This window comes from Pteropus alecto, unplaced genomic scaffold, assembly GCF_000325575.1.
Source record: "Pteropus alecto unplaced genomic scaffold, ASM32557v1 scaffold106, whole genome shotgun sequence".
In the NCBI taxonomy this organism is placed as follows: Eukaryota; Metazoa; Chordata; class Mammalia; order Chiroptera; family Pteropodidae; genus Pteropus; species Pteropus alecto.
The window spans coordinates 9,530,697-9,551,241 of record NW_006442103.1 but is presented as its reverse complement, the minus strand read 5'-3'; the positions used below and the strand labels follow the sequence as shown (position 1 = coordinate 9,551,241).

Below are 20,545 nucleotides of genomic sequence, written 5' to 3'. Positions count from 1 at the left end.
GCAGAAAGCTGACCCAGTTCATGGTGTAACCACACACAAACTTCATCTCATTTCTTTATTATAGTTTTTTTCTGATTCAGGCTGGTTTTGCCCAGATGATGGCATTGTACCTTGCTTGCTTTTTCTCCCCTTTCTCCCTATATGCCTGCTTCTTTAACAGTTAAGCCTTATAACATAAGATTTGTCAAGACTCAGGTCTACAGTCATGGGGACAATGATTTTTTGGTTACACTAAAGATAATATCTTAGCTTTAGATGTGTCTCAGCCCCAGGCCCATCGAGGCAGAACAACAAGCCCACTGGCCATGGAACCAGGCCAGGGGACCAGACGGGATGGCGCCAGGCTGACTCCAGAACTGAACACAATGATCAGTTAAGCCAACTCCCTTAGTTTCCATAACAACTGACTTTTCCCTCTATAATCCATACTCCTCCGGGCAGCCAGGTTTTTGAGAGCATTATCTCGCCTCCGTTTCCGGGACTTGCAACTCCTTGAAATAAATCCTTACTTTCTTTGCTGCAAACCTGCCTGTATTTCTTCTCTGACTTGAATGCAGGCAAACAGACCATTTTTATTTCAGTAACGGTGATTGCCCTAATGGGCCATGGACCCACTATGAACCCTCCAGATTTCTCACCAATCTTTCCTCACATATCACATACCTTCTGTTAAATTAATTAAACAAGGAGACCATTAGACTGAGCTGGTTCTAATGCCGTGGCAGCCTGCTTAAGAAACCCAAACCTAAGCCTGTAAATACTCAAGGTTAAGAAATCGAAACCTAAGGACAACCAACCATAAACAGCTAACTAGGCTGTTCCAAAGAAAGCAATCTCTTAAGCTACAGCCAATCAAATAATATCCTTGCATTGATTCTACCTCTTCTCTATAAAAGTCTTCCCCCCAAACACCTGTCAGTGGAGTGCTCCTAACCACTTCTAGTTTGCTTTAGTGGCATTCAAACCAATTTCTGTTCAAAATTTTAATATGCCTTGGTTTATATTATAATACTTCTCAGCCTCCCATCACTGAAATTTTGCTTCAAGAAAAACTCACCAAGGCAAGACTTTTAAGGTTCCCAAAGCTGGACATGTTAGAATCACTTGATGAGTTTATTATCAATATGCATTCACAGGCCCGGTCCCAGACCTTCTGAGTTAGCATCTCTAGGGGTGATGCATACTAAGTAATATGAAGGCACCTAGCCTAATTCTTGTTTATTCACCGGAACAAAAGTGAACTAAATTCAGCCTTCCGCTGTGAGTGCTCTCTGATGCAGCAAGTTTCCTTTTTAGAGATCTGTGACTGGCTTGTCTCCTTCTCAAGTGTGGATGCTCTGGGGAGTATCTCGTACCAGTGACACATTATGTATCGCTCATCAGTCTTTCACAGAGAGGGAAAGGAGGCATAGAAGAAAGTTTGCCCTCCCTCCCAGTATACCCGAAGCCCAACTCCACGCTCCAATTTTCCCTCCGGGTAGTGTTCCTAACTACAGCTATTGGCTTTGCAGCTACGCTTTTGGGGAGTAAACCCTTTCGTTGTATGTGCTTATACAAGTTCTACATATACTATTTTTAAATAAGGTTATGTGGCATTCGAAGGACAAACATTTTTCTAGGCACAACAGATTTATAGTTTACATCATTGCTTTTCCTCTTCCAAAAGGCAAAAAGCAGTTACAGTGTGAGTGGAGAATACAGCAAGATTGATGGACCTCCCCACGAAGGATGCACATATATCAGTTTGCCACAGTTCGAGGGCCTGCCCCTGGCTGTCCTTCCATTCATAGTCTTTACTCACTCAAAAAAATGACTGCAATCCTTCTAGCAACTGGCCAACAGCTCTGCTTTCTCAGGTGTTCAAGCGGCAAAGGTCACGTCACATGATGCTTTGGCTTAGGGAACTCTGCAAGCAGCTCAGCTTCTTCCAAACTTGAGATGAGGGTGTTTGTTACTACAGGTGGGCCTGGCTGCTGCTGCTATGCAACCTATGACGCAGTCCTGGTGGAGGATTGTTCTGGGATGAGCGGTGTCTCTGTGTGGTGCCGTGGTATCAGCTTCTCTGGCAGTGAACATTTCCAGCCCTTGAATGTCTAAAGCCTGCGTGGCAAGTGTTGGTGTTGATGAAACACTTACAAAGTGGATGTGTTGAAGTCTGCGGTGTGTCTGGATGTGAAATATCGAAGAGAATTTCTACTAAGCAGAGCTTTCCCATTGCCAGGACTGTCCCAGTATGCGGGCTCACCTTGGCAGCCTCCCAGGGGACTTTCTGGATCTCTCTCTCTCTCTACTGAGTCTTTTCCGCAGCAGTCCTTGAACTCTTGTGCAGGTGAGGACATGCCTGACCTTGTCCTGGGGAAGTGGAGACAGAGCTGTTCTTTGAAAGGCCTACGAGCTTGTCCTATCCTAGACGCATTTTGTATTCTAATAGATCTTTTCCATCTCTAATCGCACTAATGATTGAGACAACTCTGTAAAAGATACGGGAAGAAGTTTTTAAAACAAAGACCAAAAACTTTGCTTTTGAGTCACACCATTCGATTTAAACTACTCACTTGGTCAAGTTTCTGTTGTCATCAGAGGCTTAGTATGTCTTTCTGCATTTCTCTTCCCTCTGTAAATCACTGAAAAGGTGAAGGAGCATCAAAACACATTAAACACGCAGACGCTTTCTTACATTAAAAAGCCCTCAAATGTCTCTGAGATTTAGATTAGTATTTTGACCTGAAATGCTATTTTTGCAGCACTTCACAGTGAAGAAGCAGGCAATTAAGATGATCTGAACCATTCAAAGGGCAAGAAGAAACTGACTAGCAGTTTCTAACTGACCAGAGTGAATCTCTGTCCTGCTTCATGAAACAAATACTCCCAAAGAGCCTCCCAGGACAAAGAACTTTCCTCTCCACCCCTAGGCCAACTTTCTGTGTTCTCAGGGAGCTCCGAAATTTTAACAGTTCAGGGAGAACATTGTGCGAGGAGAACATAAACCTGTTCAGCAGCCGAGGGAGCTGCAGAGAGGAGACTTCTGTGGAATGTGCAGCCTGCATGCTGAAGATGATGGCTGCCCCCATGGAGGCACAGACCCCTCTCGTCTACTTCCTGTTAAAGGCCAGGTACCTCACATAGATTGTTTTCCTTCTCCCTTCCAACCTGAGTCAGATTTCCAGGATCAAAGTAGCTTCCTTGAATTAGAGCTGTGGTTCTCAAACCTTAGCGTGTATCAGTTACCTGAAGGGCTTGTTAAAACAAATATTGTTGGGGCCCCAACCCCAGAGTTTCTGGTTCAGTAGGGCTATGGTGAAGCCCCAGAAATTGCATTTCTAAGCGGTTCCCAGGTGTTGCTCATGCTGTAGGCCCTGAGACCACACTTTGAGAACCAGTGAGTTAGGGTATCATGACGACTGAGGTTAAAATGCAAATATCTTAGAAGTCGCGCATTAAAGTGGTAATGACTGACGCATAATATAAAAGGGTGTGATATGAGCCTAAGCTGATCCTGAATTAATAACTACCATTTATGAAGTTCGTGTTATGGGCCTGTCATTGTACACAACAATTTATACCTCATTTAATCCTCATAACATCCTATGAGGTGAATATTTTTTCCATCTTTCAGATGAGGAAGATAGGCTTGGAGAGAATCAAAGCAAATCCCCTGAGGGCAAGCAATAGGGGCAGGATTTAAACCCAGATCTGTCTCTTAGAAAATTCTTGCTGTTGAAAAGCTTTAGGATTATTCAAGAGTCAAGGGAGACCAAAAGTCTTAAACCAACAAGATTCGCAAGACTGCCCTTAGCATATCTGGAGGCCCCATGTCAGCCAGGGACCTAATTTGACGCGCCCCATGTACAGGGAAGAGAAAGGCTGAAATTGGAGACAGCAATTTAGAATTTTTCTCTAGACCTGATGAATTCTATGTGATGTGGAGGCCCTCGAATGACCCAGCTAATGCTTATTTTTTGACGGTCTTGCAGGATTTCTACATGGATCTACTGAAAGAGAGAGGCAGATTTCAGGCTGGAGACTAAACCTTGCTAAGGAAGGGAGAATTGATGATGAGGGCAGTCCAGAGGGACAGAGGAAGGGGAGGCTAGTGATCTAGAGCAGTGCTTCTCAAACTTCTCAAGTATCAGAATCACCTGGAAACCTGATAGAACTGCAGAGGGAGGCCCTCTTCCACTTCGACGGGTCTTGGCCTCTACACTTTCTCTTGGCTCTCCATGGGATACTGATACACACCAGAGCGTGAGAACTATTGCCCAAACAGTGTTTTCCAAACTCGTGTTTGCATATGAATCAACTGGGATTCAGTACATCAGGGTGGAGCCTGAGATTGTACGTTTTTGAACAAGCTTTCTGGTGATGCCATAGAGTGATGATTTGCAAGCATTTTTTAATTTTTTTTTAAAATTTTTTATATTTTGGTTATAGCACTGAAACTCTTTAAGAAAATTTTAGAGAAGGCTAGTATATAATTCACGACTCCTCTCCTATGAGGAATCCCCAAGGTGGTTCAACTGCCCCTTCATGGCTCAGGGGAGCACTGATTAAAAACTACCATAATACTGGAAATAGGTTCCAAGAATGCAGACCTGGGCCTGTGCACATTTCACTGAAAACCAGGGGTTATGGTCATTAGTACTTTGGGAGTTTTTTAAAGTTTTTTTTATAATTTAGAGGTTTCCTCACAGTTGGTTTTTAATAAGCTAGGCCTATTGCCCTGTCGTCACTGGAAACGGAAACTCTTTAAAAATTAATAGAGATTGTGCTTATTTCAGACCTGCAGGTAGGGCAAGGATTTGAAAGCATGTGTCCTGCTGTGCTGAGAGAAGCAATGGTCTGGGAAAGGAAATAGAGACAGGCGATGGAGGGAGATTCCAGACCCCGTCGCTGCCAGTGGAAGGAAGGCTTGGATGGGGAGCTGGCCCAGACTCGAGGCTGTGCCATGGGGTTTACAGGTAGAAAGGCTTCATTTCCACTCACAACCTCTGAAGTCAGCTATGTCTGACTGGGCGTGTGTAGGCACACAAGCATGCATGCCCTGTCTATAGTTTGGGGTTGATAGTATTCCCTGGGGTTTTTCCCAAGGCCCAAACCCAAGCCGGCCTCTAGGAGAACGTGGCAAGCACTTCTCATGAAGCAGCACATGCTACTTACTGGGTCAACACACACGACTCTGCATGAACATTTCTGTAGCCCGGCCCAAGAACAGCCCCGTGGGGCACCCAGAATAGTCTAGGTGGGATCAGCCCCGAGCACACCTGAGGAGGCAGTGAGGGTTATCTTTATTCCAATTCCCCTTTCAGCATCCTGAATTCCCCCCCGGGCATATCCATCCATGCAAACCAGAAGCAGACATCCTATCGTTTGCCTTCCTGACTAATTGAAGAGTCAGCTTTGATCCTGACTTCACTGTCACTTTAAAATGCAACAACAAAACGCTCTTCTATTTTATCCATGAGAACAATGACTTACCCATTCCAAGTGTGCTTCCAGAGCAGGTTACTGTAATAAATAAAAACATAGCATTTAAAATGTATTTACTGATACATTTAAGATGGTGAAGATAAAACTTAAGAAAGAACAAAGGGAAAGTATAGCAAAGAATGAATAAGAACCAGTTGGAGTGATAGGAGGAGATAACTAACTACTAGCAGTGTGACCGTGGCACTTTCTGTGCCTCAGTTTATCTGTAAAGTGGTAAGAATACGAATGCTAACCTCAGAGGGTTGTTATAAGGATCAGTTGGCATTTATACATATAAAGCCATTATAATAGTGCCTGGCACAGGGCACTCAAAAATATTAGTCTTTATTATCATCATCATCATCATCATCATCATCATCATTTACAATGTTGTCCTAATTATCAATGTAAAGCATCACTGACACTGAAATAATAAAGAAAAAAAACAAAACAAAACCCTGAAAACCAAAAACAAAAACAAATTCCTCCAACTGCATGGTTTTTACCAGGGAAATTGAGCAGAGGTGAACTTCCTAACTTGAATCTAGACACCCAGTCATTGGCCACAGGCTTCAGATGGCACCCCACCAAATGGCACTAGAGTTCTAACTACCAAGGACTTCTGGTGGCTAACAAACCATCAGAGGAATGACTCTCTAAGGGTTGAATTGTGGGCATGGAGCAGAAGAAAGAACATTCACTTACGGGCTATATGATGATAGGAAAGCACGTAAACTGACTGACTCATGCTTTTTTTAAAATTTAAACTACACTGGGCTATGGTTATGTGCTAAGTCCTGGGAGTCCAAGAGATTATCACTTATTAGGGGAAATAACACACAATCCATTCACAGTAATAAGGCATAGTAAAGATAAGGATGATGTGGGGTCATAAAGGACAGAGGGAGAAGACCAACTCCACCAACGACTGTTGGAGATTTCACAGGGGAGGGACATGTGGGTGGTGGAGTTCCCTTGGTGGTGGTGGGGTAGAATTCCAGGCATAGAGAGGGGCACTGCGTCAGCTTGGAAGCGTGACGTGGCATGGTATGTGTGTGTGGCTGGGGCGGGTGTGTGTGAATGATTCCCTGTGACTTTCGTGTCCTGTCAGCAGTGGTGGATGGAGCCCAGAATTGCACTGCCCGATACAGTAGCCACTCCAAATGTAGGTAATCTGAACTGAGATGTGCTGTGAGTATCAAATGCACATCAGATTTTGAAGACTTAGTATGGAAAAAAATGCAAATCTTTTTATATAGATTTCATGTTGAAATTATAATATGTTGTATATATCGGGTTAGCTAAACTACATTATTAATTTCACTTATTTTGTTTTACTTTTTTTATTGTGGTTACTAAAAAATTAAAAATTTTCATAAATGGCTTGGATTAAATTTCTATTTCATGGTGCATGTGTAAAAAAAACAGACTGGGGACAGATTGTGAGGGACCCTGAATGCCACACTCAGAGAACTGAATTTTTTCCTCCGGTACAATAGGAAAGTTCTGAGGATTTCGAAGGCATGAAAGTAGCACGATCAGATCAGTGTCTTAGAACGACAGACAACTCCAGTAATAGTAAGGAGGCCGGCAAGAGGGCAGGAGGGGAGGGAGGCAGAGGTGGTAAGAGCTGAAGCGCAGAAGTAGCTGTAGGAACGAAGAGAAACAGTTGGATTTAGAAGCCATCATGAAGTGAACAGGACAAGACTTGGAGTCTACTTAGATATGGAGGGTGAGGGAGAGGGAAGCTGACACCGGGGTTTTCAGCTTGTGTACCTGAAACAAGGTCGATGGGAAGAAATCAGAAACTGCTGAAGAAGATCAGAAATTCCTTTTGGTCTTGAGGAGGTGAAATGCCTAAGGCACCTCTAAGTGGAGGTATCAAGTGTGAATATAGATTTAGAGGTTAGAAGAAAAGAAGGGTTGTACATAGAGATTTGGGAGCCTCTGAGCCTCAATTTTCTCATTTAGAAATTGGAGATAATACAATCTGTTGAACCTACCTCACAGTTATTTTGAGCATTCAATGAGCTAGTGAATGTGCAAACACTTGATAAACTGTAAAACATTATGCAAATATAATGAAGTATCGTCATAAACTGCAGCCTCTTCTTCCTAAGAGCTCATTCTCACCCCAAAACCCATTCCTGTCCCCTTTCATGCTTTGGGCCAGCTTGTCCTGTGGACAAGATAATGAAAACACAAAGAATCAGAGCGTGACGGCCAAAGACAATGAGAACGCCCCCAAAGAGGAAGTGGCCCAGTTCCATCACCGGGAGCCACCTTGAACTTTCTCATCACCTTCACATAATTGGAAATTTTATGTTCTCGTTATCAGTAGAGATTTCTGCACCAACATTTATTCTTCTTCCTGTGTTCACTTGCAAAGTGAACACAGGGCTTCTTCATTTCCTTTCTTTCTTTTTTCTTTTTAGAAATATATGAAAAATATATGACTACGCCCTGGGCAAGGTAGCAGAAGGTGCTGGAATCCAGAGCAGGAGAATTGCTAATATTTTTCTGCCAGGTCTGGTGAGATGGCAGTTGCTGACAGTCATGTTTCGTGATCACGCACCGTTCTGCCCACTCATATTTCCAAACCTCGTTTATGATTTATAAATTTGTCTTTTTTTCTGATCCTCCAACTCTTCCTCAGTCATGAGCCTGAATCTGTGCAAATAAAAGTTCAACTATCTTAATTTCCAACATTCTGGGGTATCTATCATTATCTCTAAGACTATGCTAAAACTCTAGCTCCAAATCTCAAAGCAAAAAATAACTTTAAATCTGCTTTACTATTTAAGCAGCAAGCAGCTTATCCTTTTTCTGAAGGAGAGGAGAGGGAGAAGGGAGACAGAGTGTTTCCAAATCAAATGAGAAAGCATCACAATTCGAAAGAAGCTTGGGGTCCCCAGAGGCCAGAATCTGCCTTCAGGACGTAGGAATGTCATAGCCTCTTTGATCTTCCCGCATAGCAAATAAATGTGAGTGCTCAGAGTCTTAATTCACAGATTGAGTTCAGGGTTAATTTTAAATAAAGAGTCATAACTTGCTGTACCTGAATATATTTTTTTCGGACAGAAGGTAAGCTTCAGTCCTGTCTCAGCAACTGGTGAGACCATCACAGTATATACATCCCCGCAAGGTATCTCGGTGACGTCACAGAAACTGAGGCCAGTGCTTGGGGCACATGTGAAAATGCCTTTGGAACCATAGAGGTCAGTGCTGTAATTGGCAGAGCCCCTGGCAATCTGCCAGTAGATCCGGATGCCATTAGGGCCCAGCCTATATAATTTCACTCCCAAAGGGCAGCAGGCACCTGAAGGAACAACAAAACAGACAAACAAACAAAACTATCATTTATTCCCCTATCACACAAACATGGCCTTTAATACTATGGGGAAAAAATATAAGTAACCCAGTCTAAGTAATATATGATTAGAGCAAGATTTGAAGAAGTACTCAGTAGTTCTTTCCATGGTGGGCCACATGATTAGAAATCCATGTGTGAGGGCGGTGGGGGCATGAATTTTTAATAGAGAACAATGGTGAGTCAAAGAAGTCCTCACTTGGCAGGTAATGTGTTATATATGACTCAAACCTTATGAGTCAAATACACAGAATCTTTGTCAAGATCTTTCATAATATCCTAGTTTTATATGATTTTAGTGGGATTGAATTTAAATATAATTAACTGCTCTCAGCTTTAATTGAAAAGACCTATTTTGCTGAACTGAATAGCATAATGCCTGAGGAGCAGTCACTTAATCAACAGGCAGGTGATCAAGCTTTGCTGGTCCACACTTCATCCCTGCTAGCTGACTAGGTACTTTTTTTTTCTTTTTTAAATACCTAGAGCAGGTCACACATCAGGTGTCAAGCGGGACACCGAACGGTAGATTCCTCAGTAACTTAAATAAAGATATTATAGTATAATAATTAAAAAATTCAGTTATAGATGATCAGGCTCATTTGATTTACTCTTTTTAAAAAAGTTTTTTCTTTTCTTTTCTTTTCTTTTCTTTTTTTTTTTGGTGTGAAGATAAGCAATGAGCCATATTCCCAGAACTAGATATCAGGGTGAAAACTTAGGCAGTAAATCTAATGAAAGACATTGGGCCAAAAGAAGGTATATATAATCAGCTTACAGATGTGTAGCACTTATAAATGCTACACATTATGATTATTACTATTTCACTTACCAGTGAGGAAACAGAATCAGGGAGGATAAGGCAAAAGAGCATAGAAAAAGCCACGTCTTTAGGATCTACCCTTGGGATGGCAAAATTATATTTCAACTCTCGCATCCCACGTCCCATGGCAGACACAACTAACAGATCATCGAACTCTTCCCCATCAAGCCTGAGAGGCATCCTTAGGAGTGTTTTTCAAAACAGTTCTCCAAGCAGCCACTTCAGTGGACTAGAGTCCTATGAGAGAAATCTAATTTACTGACCCCGTACCACTTTTACCTTCCATGCTCTTTGGTCTTTGTGAAGAACAAGATACAATACCGTCAGCAGACAGTGCTCTTTTAGCCTGTTGAAATAAGAAGCCGTGGAAGGAGCTGGAGTGGTTTAGGAGAGCAGGGTAGTAGCATAATAATAAAAGAAAAAATTCAAGTTGAATAGAATGTGTGATCTGAATGCTTTCTGAAAACTCTGCCAGACTGAGTTATTTTGTGCTTCAGGTAGCAGTGTCATATAAAAATCTGTCCTCCCTTCAGAAAAAGTATATCCAGACCTTGTTATCAAGGGAGTCCATGCACCAATGACCAACAGAAGCCTCCGAAACTTTGAGGTTCTAGTTTCAGAGGAAAACTAAAAACATTTTAGAAAGTAATCTGAATTTATAATGTAAAGTAGGTGGAGAAGCAGCATAAGGAATGGCTTATGTCTGGATTTAAAACAGTCAAGGTCCTTATCGATACCATAGAGCTAGAGTTTAGAATTCACTTACTAGAGGAATAACTTTGATAGGTGCAGTCCGCAGTCAATCCGGTGGCACTAACTGCTTTTAACGCCACTGTGTAATTGATGCCACATGTGATGCATCCCAAGAGGCAGTGGTTTTGATGGGTGTGACACTTAGACTGGCCAGTGTGTGACTCCAGAACTGTCACATATGTCTGAGCCCCGGTTCCAACAGTCCAACTCACGTTGACTACTGATTGGGTGACCTGAGTTACTGTCAGACCAGCTGGACAGCACGGTACTTAAATGAGGAAAAAGAGAAAGAATTGGGGATTTATTTCTACTGAGCGTTATTTGTAAAAAAACAACCAAGAATGGCATTTTGACTGTGTTTCATTCAATCTCCTAAATATCTCAGACCTTTCATTCAACCTCTTAAATATCTTAAACCTTCAATTGTTAAGCAAAATTTCCTTTTGGTAAGCAAAATCTCAATTCTCCTGATACATCATTTTAATATTAACTGTATAGAAAGTGAGTGCTTTCTCCAAATGCAGTACACTAACTGGCTGTGGGTAATGTGAGGTTCTCTCTAATTTTTTTTTTTTTCAAATAAGAAAGAAATCCTTTGTTGTTCCCAATGCCAGGTGCAAATTTCAAAGCAACGGTTGCATGCACCTCTTCTTTCAATACATTCATTTCATAGCATTTACAGTTAAATGTATTTTGCCTTTCTCATGCATTTCATAGCACATAATTGATACAAAAGCTTGAAATAGTCTTAGCCACCTAATACCAAAGCCAAGTCTCAATTTTTTAGAGACCCATTAAATAGGTTATAGAATCTCTAGAATATTCCTGTGTATTTGGCATTGTCTCTATTCCACTGCTTTTTACAGATCAATTTTTATAGTCCAAGTGTCATCTACTGTTATATATAAGAGAAAATAATGTCCAAAGCCTTTAAGTAATGTGCTAAATTTTGTTCACAGACAATACAATGAAACATTAACAGCTTTCTTTCATCGGGCTTTTACTATGTATCAGATACTATACAAAGCGCTCTGCAGAATTAATTAACTTAATATTACCAACCACCCGATGAACCCATTATCCCCCTTTTACCAATCAGGAAACCGAAACGCAGAATGCATTGTTTAAAGAAAGACTGGAAAGGGCCGAGCCAAAGAAATAAATAACAAACCAACTCATTCCGTCACTTGTTAGTTGTTTTGGTAGATTGTATCATGGGGGAATATGAATTCAAATAAATGTTTTTGCAGAGCCAACATATTCTCCCCTTCGATGTCTGTGTCTGAATACATTAGTCTTCTGGTGATATTTTTACAGAACCTGCGTCCAAATGTTGAAAGTTTTATTCTTTTATTCGGGACTCTTTGGAAGACCTCTAAGTTTAATGTATTTCTATTACTCGTAGGGTAGACCAAGTAAGAAAGTTCACGTCTTACAACAGTTCCTGAGCAGCCCAGTGAAGTCAGCGCTCGGGCTGGTGGTCGCCACATACCTGTTTCCAGCGGCACGCTGTAGCTGGGTGGGCTCCGTCCGGCCTGTGTCTCGGCCACCGCGGTGACAGAGAACAGCGAGCCGCAGGGCAAGCCCCGCATGGTGCAGGACTCTCCCGCGCTGCTGCACCCGTACCGCCCCTTCTCCCCCTGCGCAGTCACCGTGTAAGTGGCGCCGTCATTGCTGGATTGCCAGTGCACGTTAATCATGGAGAAAGCATCCTCTGAAACATTTTTGATTTCGGGACTGCAAGGAGCTAAGAGATTTTAGATTAGTAACTGAAGCGCTCAGAATCAAAAAGAACACCTGTGCCATTTGGTCTAAAACTGACTTTTTTCCCCAAAATGAGATCATTATTACTTTCAACCATTATTACTTTCAACCATGTGTGAAGGCCAAATTCATAGAGCCTTTGTGTGGAAACCTTGCAGACACTGACATATGGAGTTGGGTTCCTAGAGCCTGGACTAACTGGAAAATGTTAAGGGGCATTCTGAACTCTAAAAGCAAAAATAATTAAGACAAACGTTTGTCTTAATTTGTGGCCTTCACCTTCATGGTATAAACACAGACAGACCCCCAAAGGTCGGAGGGAGTGCATGGCTGACAGGCAAAGCCTCCCACCCTCCCCATGGTCTCCTCTTTTTTTTTTTTTTTTTTTCATTTTCCTTCTTCCACCTTCCCTCTGCCTCTCTGTAGTAAGACGGCGGCTATAATGGTGGCTAATGGGAGTTAGCCTTTCTGCAGTTTTTGGCGAAGGCCGTCCTGAGGGATGCAGCTGGGTGAAGCGTTCATACGTCAGTGAGTGAAATCACAGCCGTGTCGTACCTGTGGTTATAAATCGGGACGTACAGGACTTATTGCTGCCCCGGACTTCGCTGTACGAATGCACTGTGATGTTGTACTCGGTGTCACACACCAGGGCTGAGAGGGTGCAAGCAGGAGCAGTGTCCGTGCACTCGAGTACGCTGGACCCATCGACAGCCTTGGTTTCGTAAAGTTCGGCACCACGAACAGGAGACCAGACGATCTCTACTCTGTCACTGGACACCAACACGGGGTTAACGTCACTCGGACAACAGGGAGCTGAAAGCAGGAGCAGAGAGAGAATGGAGGTTGGTATAGGAGCAATGATGTCCGTGGGAGAGACTGAGCTCCCCACACCCAGAGCCTCAGCCGCCACCCTCCTGAATTATTGCAAGACTCTTCTTATGGGACTTTCCAGCTCTAATTTTGGCCTAACACCCACTACATAGGGCGCAAATCCTCTAAGCATGATATTCAGGGTCATGACAAGCTATGCCTCATCTACATGTTTAGCTGTGTCTCCCTGGGTCCCCTGTCACACCAGACTCCTTGATTCCGTTCCCCACACATGTCCTCATTTCCCTGCTGACCCCTCTACTGGAATGCCATCCCCTTCCTCTGCCTGACAAAATCATATTTAGTCTAACTTATTTATAAATAAAACATAATCCCTGCCCTGTAGAAGATCCAAGCCTAGTGGAGGAGAATCATAGTAATAGTAATAATGATGCCAATAAAAATATTTGCATTCTGTCTTATCACATACAAAGACCTTTTCATATTCATCCTCTCATTATTATTTACCCCATTTTGCAGTGGAGGATACTAAGTAACTAGGAAGGTAGAGGCCATTCTGCTCATTTTATAAATGAGTTGGTGGTCAAGTTAGGACTTGAACCTGGGACTCCCCCCCCAACTCTCTCCACCACATAGTATCTCTGCACTTCTGTTTTCTGGTCTCGGAGAAAGAATGAACTCCTGAGACATTGGACTGCATCTTCAACATCTAGCACAGGGCTGAATGCTGAGTAGATTTTGGTGGAGAATTTGATTTTTCAGAGCAGAGTTGAATGACTATATCCTTTTTTCTCTTTTCATTGCTAAACTTTGCATTCTTGTTAAGCTTGGGTCCATGAAGCCAAAACTTTCTAGTCTGGAAAAGATGTGAGAGAAGAGATTCACTCTCCATTCTTGGCCCTCGAATGACTCCCAGGGGGTCTATGTAAGTCACTAAGTGCCATAGGTGATCTATTGTGCTGCCGAGTTTAGTGGACTCAGAAATCCCTTTATAAGCATAAAGTGCAACCTACCTGTGGTATAATTGAACACATCGCCCAAGGGACTCTGCCCTGCCTTGTTATAGGCGAAAACACTGATAAAGTAAGTGAAGCCACATTCAGATAAGAAGTTGCACTGAGTGAGGGATGTGTTGCAGTGTACTTCCAAGCCATCATCACTCTTCACAAAGGCCACATAGTAATCACCCAGATCTACATTGGACCAAGACACAGACAGGTGGCCTGGGGGATCTTCTTGGATTGTCACTCTTCCAGGTGCACAGGCAACTAGGAAATGATGAATAATAAACAGTTGTGAGAGATTTTCTTTGCATCTTTGCAATCGTTCAGGAAACAAGATGCCAGGAATACATCAAACAGTATGTGCAAACCAACGAAACATTCTCGCATGTCCTAAAATTTATCTCACACAATACATGCTAGACTGTCAGAAACAGGCATGGATTCGCCTCGGTTAATATTGCCTGTGTTTCTGTGTTAAGGCAAAGCCAGGACCAGCACAGAATGAAGTCTTCTGAAGGAATAGATTCAAATGAAGTTTATTCTTTCAAGCTCAAAGCTTTTAAAATTTTAGTCATCTCTAATGGAAATCTTCCTAAAATACATCACACAATTGTGGGCTACAGGAAACACATAGAACTTTCTAAACATAGCTCCTTTATTGATAAGTCAAGGTCATTCCCACGATCATGACTGATTGTGTTATACACAAACTACAGTGGTGCCTCCTGGACTGATAAATACTCAGGGCTATTTCAATGGCATTTTATCCTGGCTGCACATTAGAGTCAACTGAGGAGCTTTCACAAGCTATTCATATCCAGACTCCATTCCCAGAAGCTCTCATTTTATTGGTCTTTGGTGGGGCCTGGGTATCAGGATTTTACAAAAGCTCTCCAGATGCTCTTAATGTGCATCCGAGATTGAAAAACGCTGCATGGTTCTCTCCTGAACTGCATAACTAACTTTGAGCTGCTGGGCTTTTGAAAATGTATTTTTTATCTCTTCCTTCACTCTCAGCTCTCCCATCCTCATAACCATTTCTAACATACCATCCACGTTAAATTACTGTTGTTAAAGAGAAGCCAAATCACTAAGTTTGTTATCGGTGACCTTAATTTATGAAAATTATAAGAACTAGATCTGAGGGGTTGGCTTTTTTCCTGTGAAATAGGGTACATCGGCTTGGTGATGGCTCTTTTTATCTCTGCTCAGAAGCCTCTTAAACTTGTCAAAATTCTGACATTTGGACCAAGTAGACATTATTATAACTATCTATATTTTCTTTATCTCAGAGGAGTGAAATCAGGCAAATTTGGGCTTGAATTCCAGCTCCAACACTTATTATCATTAGGCCCAAGGAAAAATTATTTAACTTTTCTGAGCTTCGATTTTCTTATCTAAAAAAGGAGATAATAGAACCTAACTCACTGAGTGGTCATGAGAATTAAGTAAAATGATGTATTTATATTGCCTGGGACACAGTAGGTCTTCACTAAATGTTAGTTCCCGTCCCCAAAACACATAGATATTTCTAAATAGAGGAGTGAACCTCTCCACATATGTCTTTATAGCCCAAATGAAAAATGGAAGATATCTAAACACATTCAGAACTACAGACGGCCCATCTTAATCTTTAAAAATTGTTCGCACCAAGCCTAGGCCTGTGAAACATGATGGAAGGAAGAGGCTGCTATCTGTTGTATGCAGTTACCGCTGTACATAACTCAAACTGGATCTTAGAGTTTTTACAACCTTACAGATGAAAATCAGCTAGTTAAGGAAAGATCTGGAATAGGAGCAAGACTCTTAACTTTCGAAGTGCTTTTTCTTTTTTTCTTTTATTATTATTATTTTTTAGGCGAGGCAACCCTTGGTTGACCTCATAGACTGCAAGGATTTTGTCAGCTTACAATCCCTTACTTTTTTATTTTTTTGATTTTTTACGCCTACAGCACCTGGTCTTCCTAGGTGGTCTCCCATCCAAGTACTAACCAGGCCCGACCCTGCTTAGCTTCCGAGATTAGACGGGATCAGATTTGTTCAGGGTGGCATGGCCATAGACTCAAAGTGCTTTTTCTAATGCACAGTATCTGGATTCATTGTCAACATTATTTAATCATCAGAATGTCCAACTCAATGCTTTCTTTTACAGCAAGCTATCGTTTTCGCTTCTTCCAGAGTGTTCTGGAACAGGGTCAGGTGATTATTCGTTTGTCCTATGGTGGTCACTTTGGCTCACCAGCCCCACAGTAGCCTCGCTCTTGTTGACATACCGGTTTTCAGGGTCACTGCTGAAGCTGATCCGCTAGATCCTGCATCGTTACTTGCTAAAACTGAAATCAGGTACCGTGTTCCGCATTGGAGAGAGGAAATGATGCAGGAGCTGAACACCGTGCTACAGCTCAGCTCAGAAGAGCCGCTTAAAGCCATCACGGTGTAGTTGAACGCGCCTTCTGTCGGTGCCCATGAAACAGATGCCTGCAGAGCCCCACTGTCAAATGAGACTTGAATGTTGGCAGGAGCACGAGGACCTACAGTTTTGAGAAACAGTTAAGATTTCGCAGTAGCCTCGAGAACTCAAGTACGATTTGCCCTAACAAGTGCTTTGCTAGAAGAATGCGCAGGCACAGGGCAGCACGGGAGGGAGCAGCTCTATCAGACTGCAGAACTGAGAGAACTATTTTCTAGAAGTGACTGGTTTTTTACAGCTTTTCTCTTCATGTGTTTTGCCGTGCTTTAAGAAGTTTTTAGAGACCTGGGATTTAGCCTGACTTTGCTAGGGCTGCTGTAACAAAGCACTGTGAACAAGATGGCTTAAACAACAGAAAGTGATCGTCTCGCAGTCCTGGAGGCTAGAAGTCTGAAATCGAGGTGCTGACAGCTTGGGTTCCTTCTAAGGGCAGTGAAAAAAGATCTGTGCTAGGCTTTTCTCCCTGGCTTGTAAATGGTGGTCTTCGCGTTCACATGCATTCTCCCTGTATGTGTATGTCTGTGTCCGAATTTCCTCTTTTTTATAAGGAATCATAGTGGATTAGGGCTCGCCCTAATGATCTCATGTTAACTGATTATATCTGTTACAGAATCAGAATTTCTTTACACAACCAGTAAGCATTTAAACTACCAACAAGGAATAGTCAAGGCACTATAAACAAACTCATAATAAATTTAAATAGCTGTTGCCAGCTGTTCTATACTCATCACTTAACACTGCCCTTGATGGCTACAATGCATAACCCCTCTTGTTAATCAAAAATGAGATTTGGGGACTGAGCTAAGAAGTCTTACTTGTTCTCTGATTGCAGGTGGAGTCATCCCCAGGGGTTCCATTGGCATTCCACGCATAGGCCTTTATGGTATAGAGAGTCCCGGCGTCTAAGCTGGTGAATGTCAACGTGGTGTTTGTGGTATTCTCTTTCCATATTCTGCCCAAACCATTGGCTCGCATGATGGACACAGAGAATCCAATGGCCATATATACAGCTTCCCACTGCACAAGAATAGAGTCTGGACTTGGAGAGCTTACTTCTAGAATTGGTGCAGCCAACACTACAAAAACAAAGCACGTGCGTTTGTATTATGGAACTTCGGTAGAGGATAATTCAAATTTAGGAATAAGTATTAGAGGTTGATGATCCATAGTATAAATTAGATACTTGCTCTGCAAAAGGATTCATGGCAGAGTTTTATTAAAATTTGCTATTTAAATGTATATTATAAATTTGTTATTTAAATGTGTATTAGAATCGTCCTCTAGGTGATTCTAATAAACACTGAAGTTTGAGGGAAAAACAATTATAAATGGCTTGGCAGAGGAATAGGAAACAGAGAAATTCTAATATTAGGTATTATTTTCAACTAGAGGTTAGTAATAAACTAGGTTAAACATCCCTGTAATCATAATAGAAGTCAGTGGGGGGAATGATGGTTTATACTATGTTACTGTACACACAACCTTTCAGAAATATGCCTAGGTACAACTTTACCAAATTGACAAATTGACAATTTACCAAAGTGACAATTTAAGTAAGATTGATGACAAACTTCAAATGTTTTAATTTCAAGCAAGTCGAAGTGCAACAAATCCCTTCCATGTGTTCTTTATTTGGCATGGTCTTGATGGATCACCGAAGTCAAACACAGAAATTCTTTTTTCAGACATTTAAAAGCAGGGATGCTTTTAAGGGTGCCAAGAAATGGTTATTTTCCAAAGCAAAGCATTTGGAATTTAAATACCACCTTCTCTACATATAACTGAATCTCCCCCTCTCCCGCCCCCTAAAATAATTTGGTGGCATTTACTTCTGGGCACTCACATGACACAAAATTACATCATGCAACTGCTGCCCCAGTATAACTGATCTAGGTCACAAGCAATGGCCCAAAAGAGGGTGCATATCCAGCTACCTGTCTTTGCTTGTTTTGGAGGTGATGCCTGGCTTCTCCCAGCGGCGCTGATGGATCTGACAGTGATTTGGTACAAGGTGGCAGCCTTCAGGCCTGTCACAGTGCCTGGGGAATTGGCCACCATGGTTTCAATAACAGTGTCACCATCTTTTGCAGTGAGGAGGTAACTGGTGGCCCCTGGCACTATAGCCCATTCCACAGTGATACTGTTGCTGATTTTTGAATATGCCTGATCAATAGTGGGTATTTCAGGAGCTGAAAGAGATTTTGAAGTTGTACATTAGCTAGGACACGTATAAGAATTATTTTTTTCATCATTCTACTTTTCAAACTAAATCATTCTCACGCCTTTTACAGACGTAAACTTTGCCCTTATTTTCTAGATCGAGAAAGAAACAGCGAAAAAGAAAGGCAAATCTAGTCTCCAGAGGAGAGCCAGAAAGCTCAAACCTTTCATTCGGAAATGAGATTTCAAAGAGGTCCCCACCCCCACACAATCCCTCTCTCCCCTCCCCTACCCATGTCTCTGGGAAAATTTACACTCTTTGTACTTTTCAAAGAGTGAAGAGTGGGAGGAATTGTGGGAAAGAACTCCGAGAGGAGGGAATAAGTAACTGAGGGGATTCATTCCATAGGATTCTACTCTAGTTGGGCATTCTGGGAATTTCCCAGCCTGCTTTGCCGCCCATCTCCTCTCTCTGCCCTGACTATCCTCTGCTGCCTCCAGCTAGGCTCCACCTCCATTCCCACCTCTGCCATGCCTGAGTCTCCATTCGTGCACTTTGCACACTTCCCAGATGGCATTTAATCTAATACAGAAAAGAGAATTGAGTTCTTTGTTTATAATTACGCCATTGTACTCTCTTTCACGTTATCAGAGTGGAACCATTTTCAGATTCTTCTATATAAAATAAAAATAAACTTTATTCCCTCTTTCTCTGTCAAAATATCTGCCTCAGCATAAGAACGAGCTGCTCTGGTCCCTCCTCACCTGGGCCTGGCCACGGTTCGCCAGGGGGATGTGAATGTTATGTCATGAGTTTATATAAGGTGTTCCTACGCTTTAAGTATGGGGTAGGAGATACATCATGGTAATCAAATCTGCTACTTTGCACAAATCCACTGACACAAAAATGCCCTGGAAATAAGAGATTCAAGTGGAGGAAAAGGCCAAACAAAAACAGCTTCAGGTTTGAACCTGGCACTTGGCCTTTTATGCTTAAGGTACAGATTTGCTGGGTAAAATCGCTATATGTCAAATTGAAAACCACAGGGCAAAACAAAACCACAGGACAAAGAGGAGGAAGAGTAAACACAGACCAAATGCGTGATTTGCCAGTATCACCCCCTCCCCGCCAGCAGCTCCCATCTGCCAAACACCTATGCGCACGATACAGACAACCTTCTCCTTCTGCACCAATAGCCCAAAGAGTTAGCTCTGGCAGCATCTCAGAAACAACCATGCTGCAAGAATGAACAAAGTCTTCACTGTGCGCTGGCCAGACATTCCTTGAATATCACCCAGACTGTCTCCTTTGCCATCAGAAGAAAATTATGATGTTTCTACATGCTGGGGAAAAGTTGCAAGCCTGCGCATCTTAGCCATTTGTGAGCAGAAGCTGACTGCAAGAAGCGTTCATGTCCCTTCTCCTCCCCCTCCTCACCCCCCGCAGGATAGAACGCCCCAGCAGGGACTCCCACTTTCAACCCTCCCACGCAAGCATCCCTTTTCTGCTCCCCAGTTCTTTGTTCCGTGTCGTATGCCTTCCTTCCTATCACTTGTGGTGTCTCTCAACTCCTGTTCCCTTTGTCTCCATAGTTCATCTTTATCTCCTCTGTTAGCCAGTTCTGCTCATTGGAATGAAATAACTTCCTGGAAAAATGACAACCCACATTGTCACTGACACAGAAGCTGTGATAGCGCACACATGGGGTCATCTGAAAGGCAAAAAAAGGCTAGCGTGACACAGACGACCTCCCCATAGGACTGTAAGGGGCCTCAAAAGGCCACGAAATGTGCCCCATTGAGTTGAGCCGGGAGAGACACACTTGCCCAGGAGAAATACATGGAGCCGGTATCAGCAGGATGAAACACAGTGTTGAGGGGGGGGAATAGAAAAGGGTTTGGGT

The 20,545-nt window shown here is 42.5% G+C and overlaps 2 protein-coding genes and 1 pseudogene across 2 annotated transcripts in view; all 3 read right to left on the bottom strand.

The window, feature by feature from the left end:
* Positions 1 to 2,215, bottom strand: part of STXBP3 (syntaxin binding protein 3) — a 54,236-nt gene extending 52,021 nt beyond the window's left edge. Inside the window, exon 1 of the mRNA XM_015595389.2 lies at positions 2,137 to 2,215. Within this exon, the coding sequence (XP_015450875.1) occupies positions 2,137 to 2,215 (79 nt within the window). The remainder of the gene's footprint in view (positions 1 to 2,136) is intronic.
* Positions 2,216 to 2,344: 129 nt separating this feature from the next.
* FNDC7 (fibronectin type III domain containing 7) overlaps positions 2,345 to 20,545 on the bottom strand; it is a 20,857-nt gene continuing 2,656 nt past the window's right edge. The window contains exons 3-13 of the mRNA XM_006919582.1: positions 18,416 to 18,670; positions 17,297 to 17,557; positions 16,285 to 16,542; positions 14,021 to 14,275; positions 12,732 to 12,989; positions 11,905 to 12,159; positions 10,426 to 10,680; positions 8,525 to 8,785; positions 5,476 to 5,505; positions 2,556 to 2,624; positions 2,345 to 2,471 (exon numbers count right to left, since the gene is read on the bottom strand). Coding sequence (XP_006919644.1) covers positions 2,560 to 2,624; positions 5,476 to 5,505; positions 8,525 to 8,785; positions 10,426 to 10,680; positions 11,905 to 12,159; positions 12,732 to 12,989; positions 14,021 to 14,275; positions 16,285 to 16,542; positions 17,297 to 17,557; positions 18,416 to 18,670 — 2,153 coding nt within the window. The 3' untranslated portion in view covers positions 2,345 to 2,471; positions 2,556 to 2,559. The remainder of the gene's footprint in view (positions 2,472 to 2,555; positions 2,625 to 5,475; positions 5,506 to 8,524; positions 8,786 to 10,425; positions 10,681 to 11,904; positions 12,160 to 12,731; positions 12,990 to 14,020; positions 14,276 to 16,284; positions 16,543 to 17,296; positions 17,558 to 18,415; positions 18,671 to 20,545) is intronic.
* LOC112469180 lies at positions 15,955 to 16,073 on the bottom strand (annotated as a pseudogene).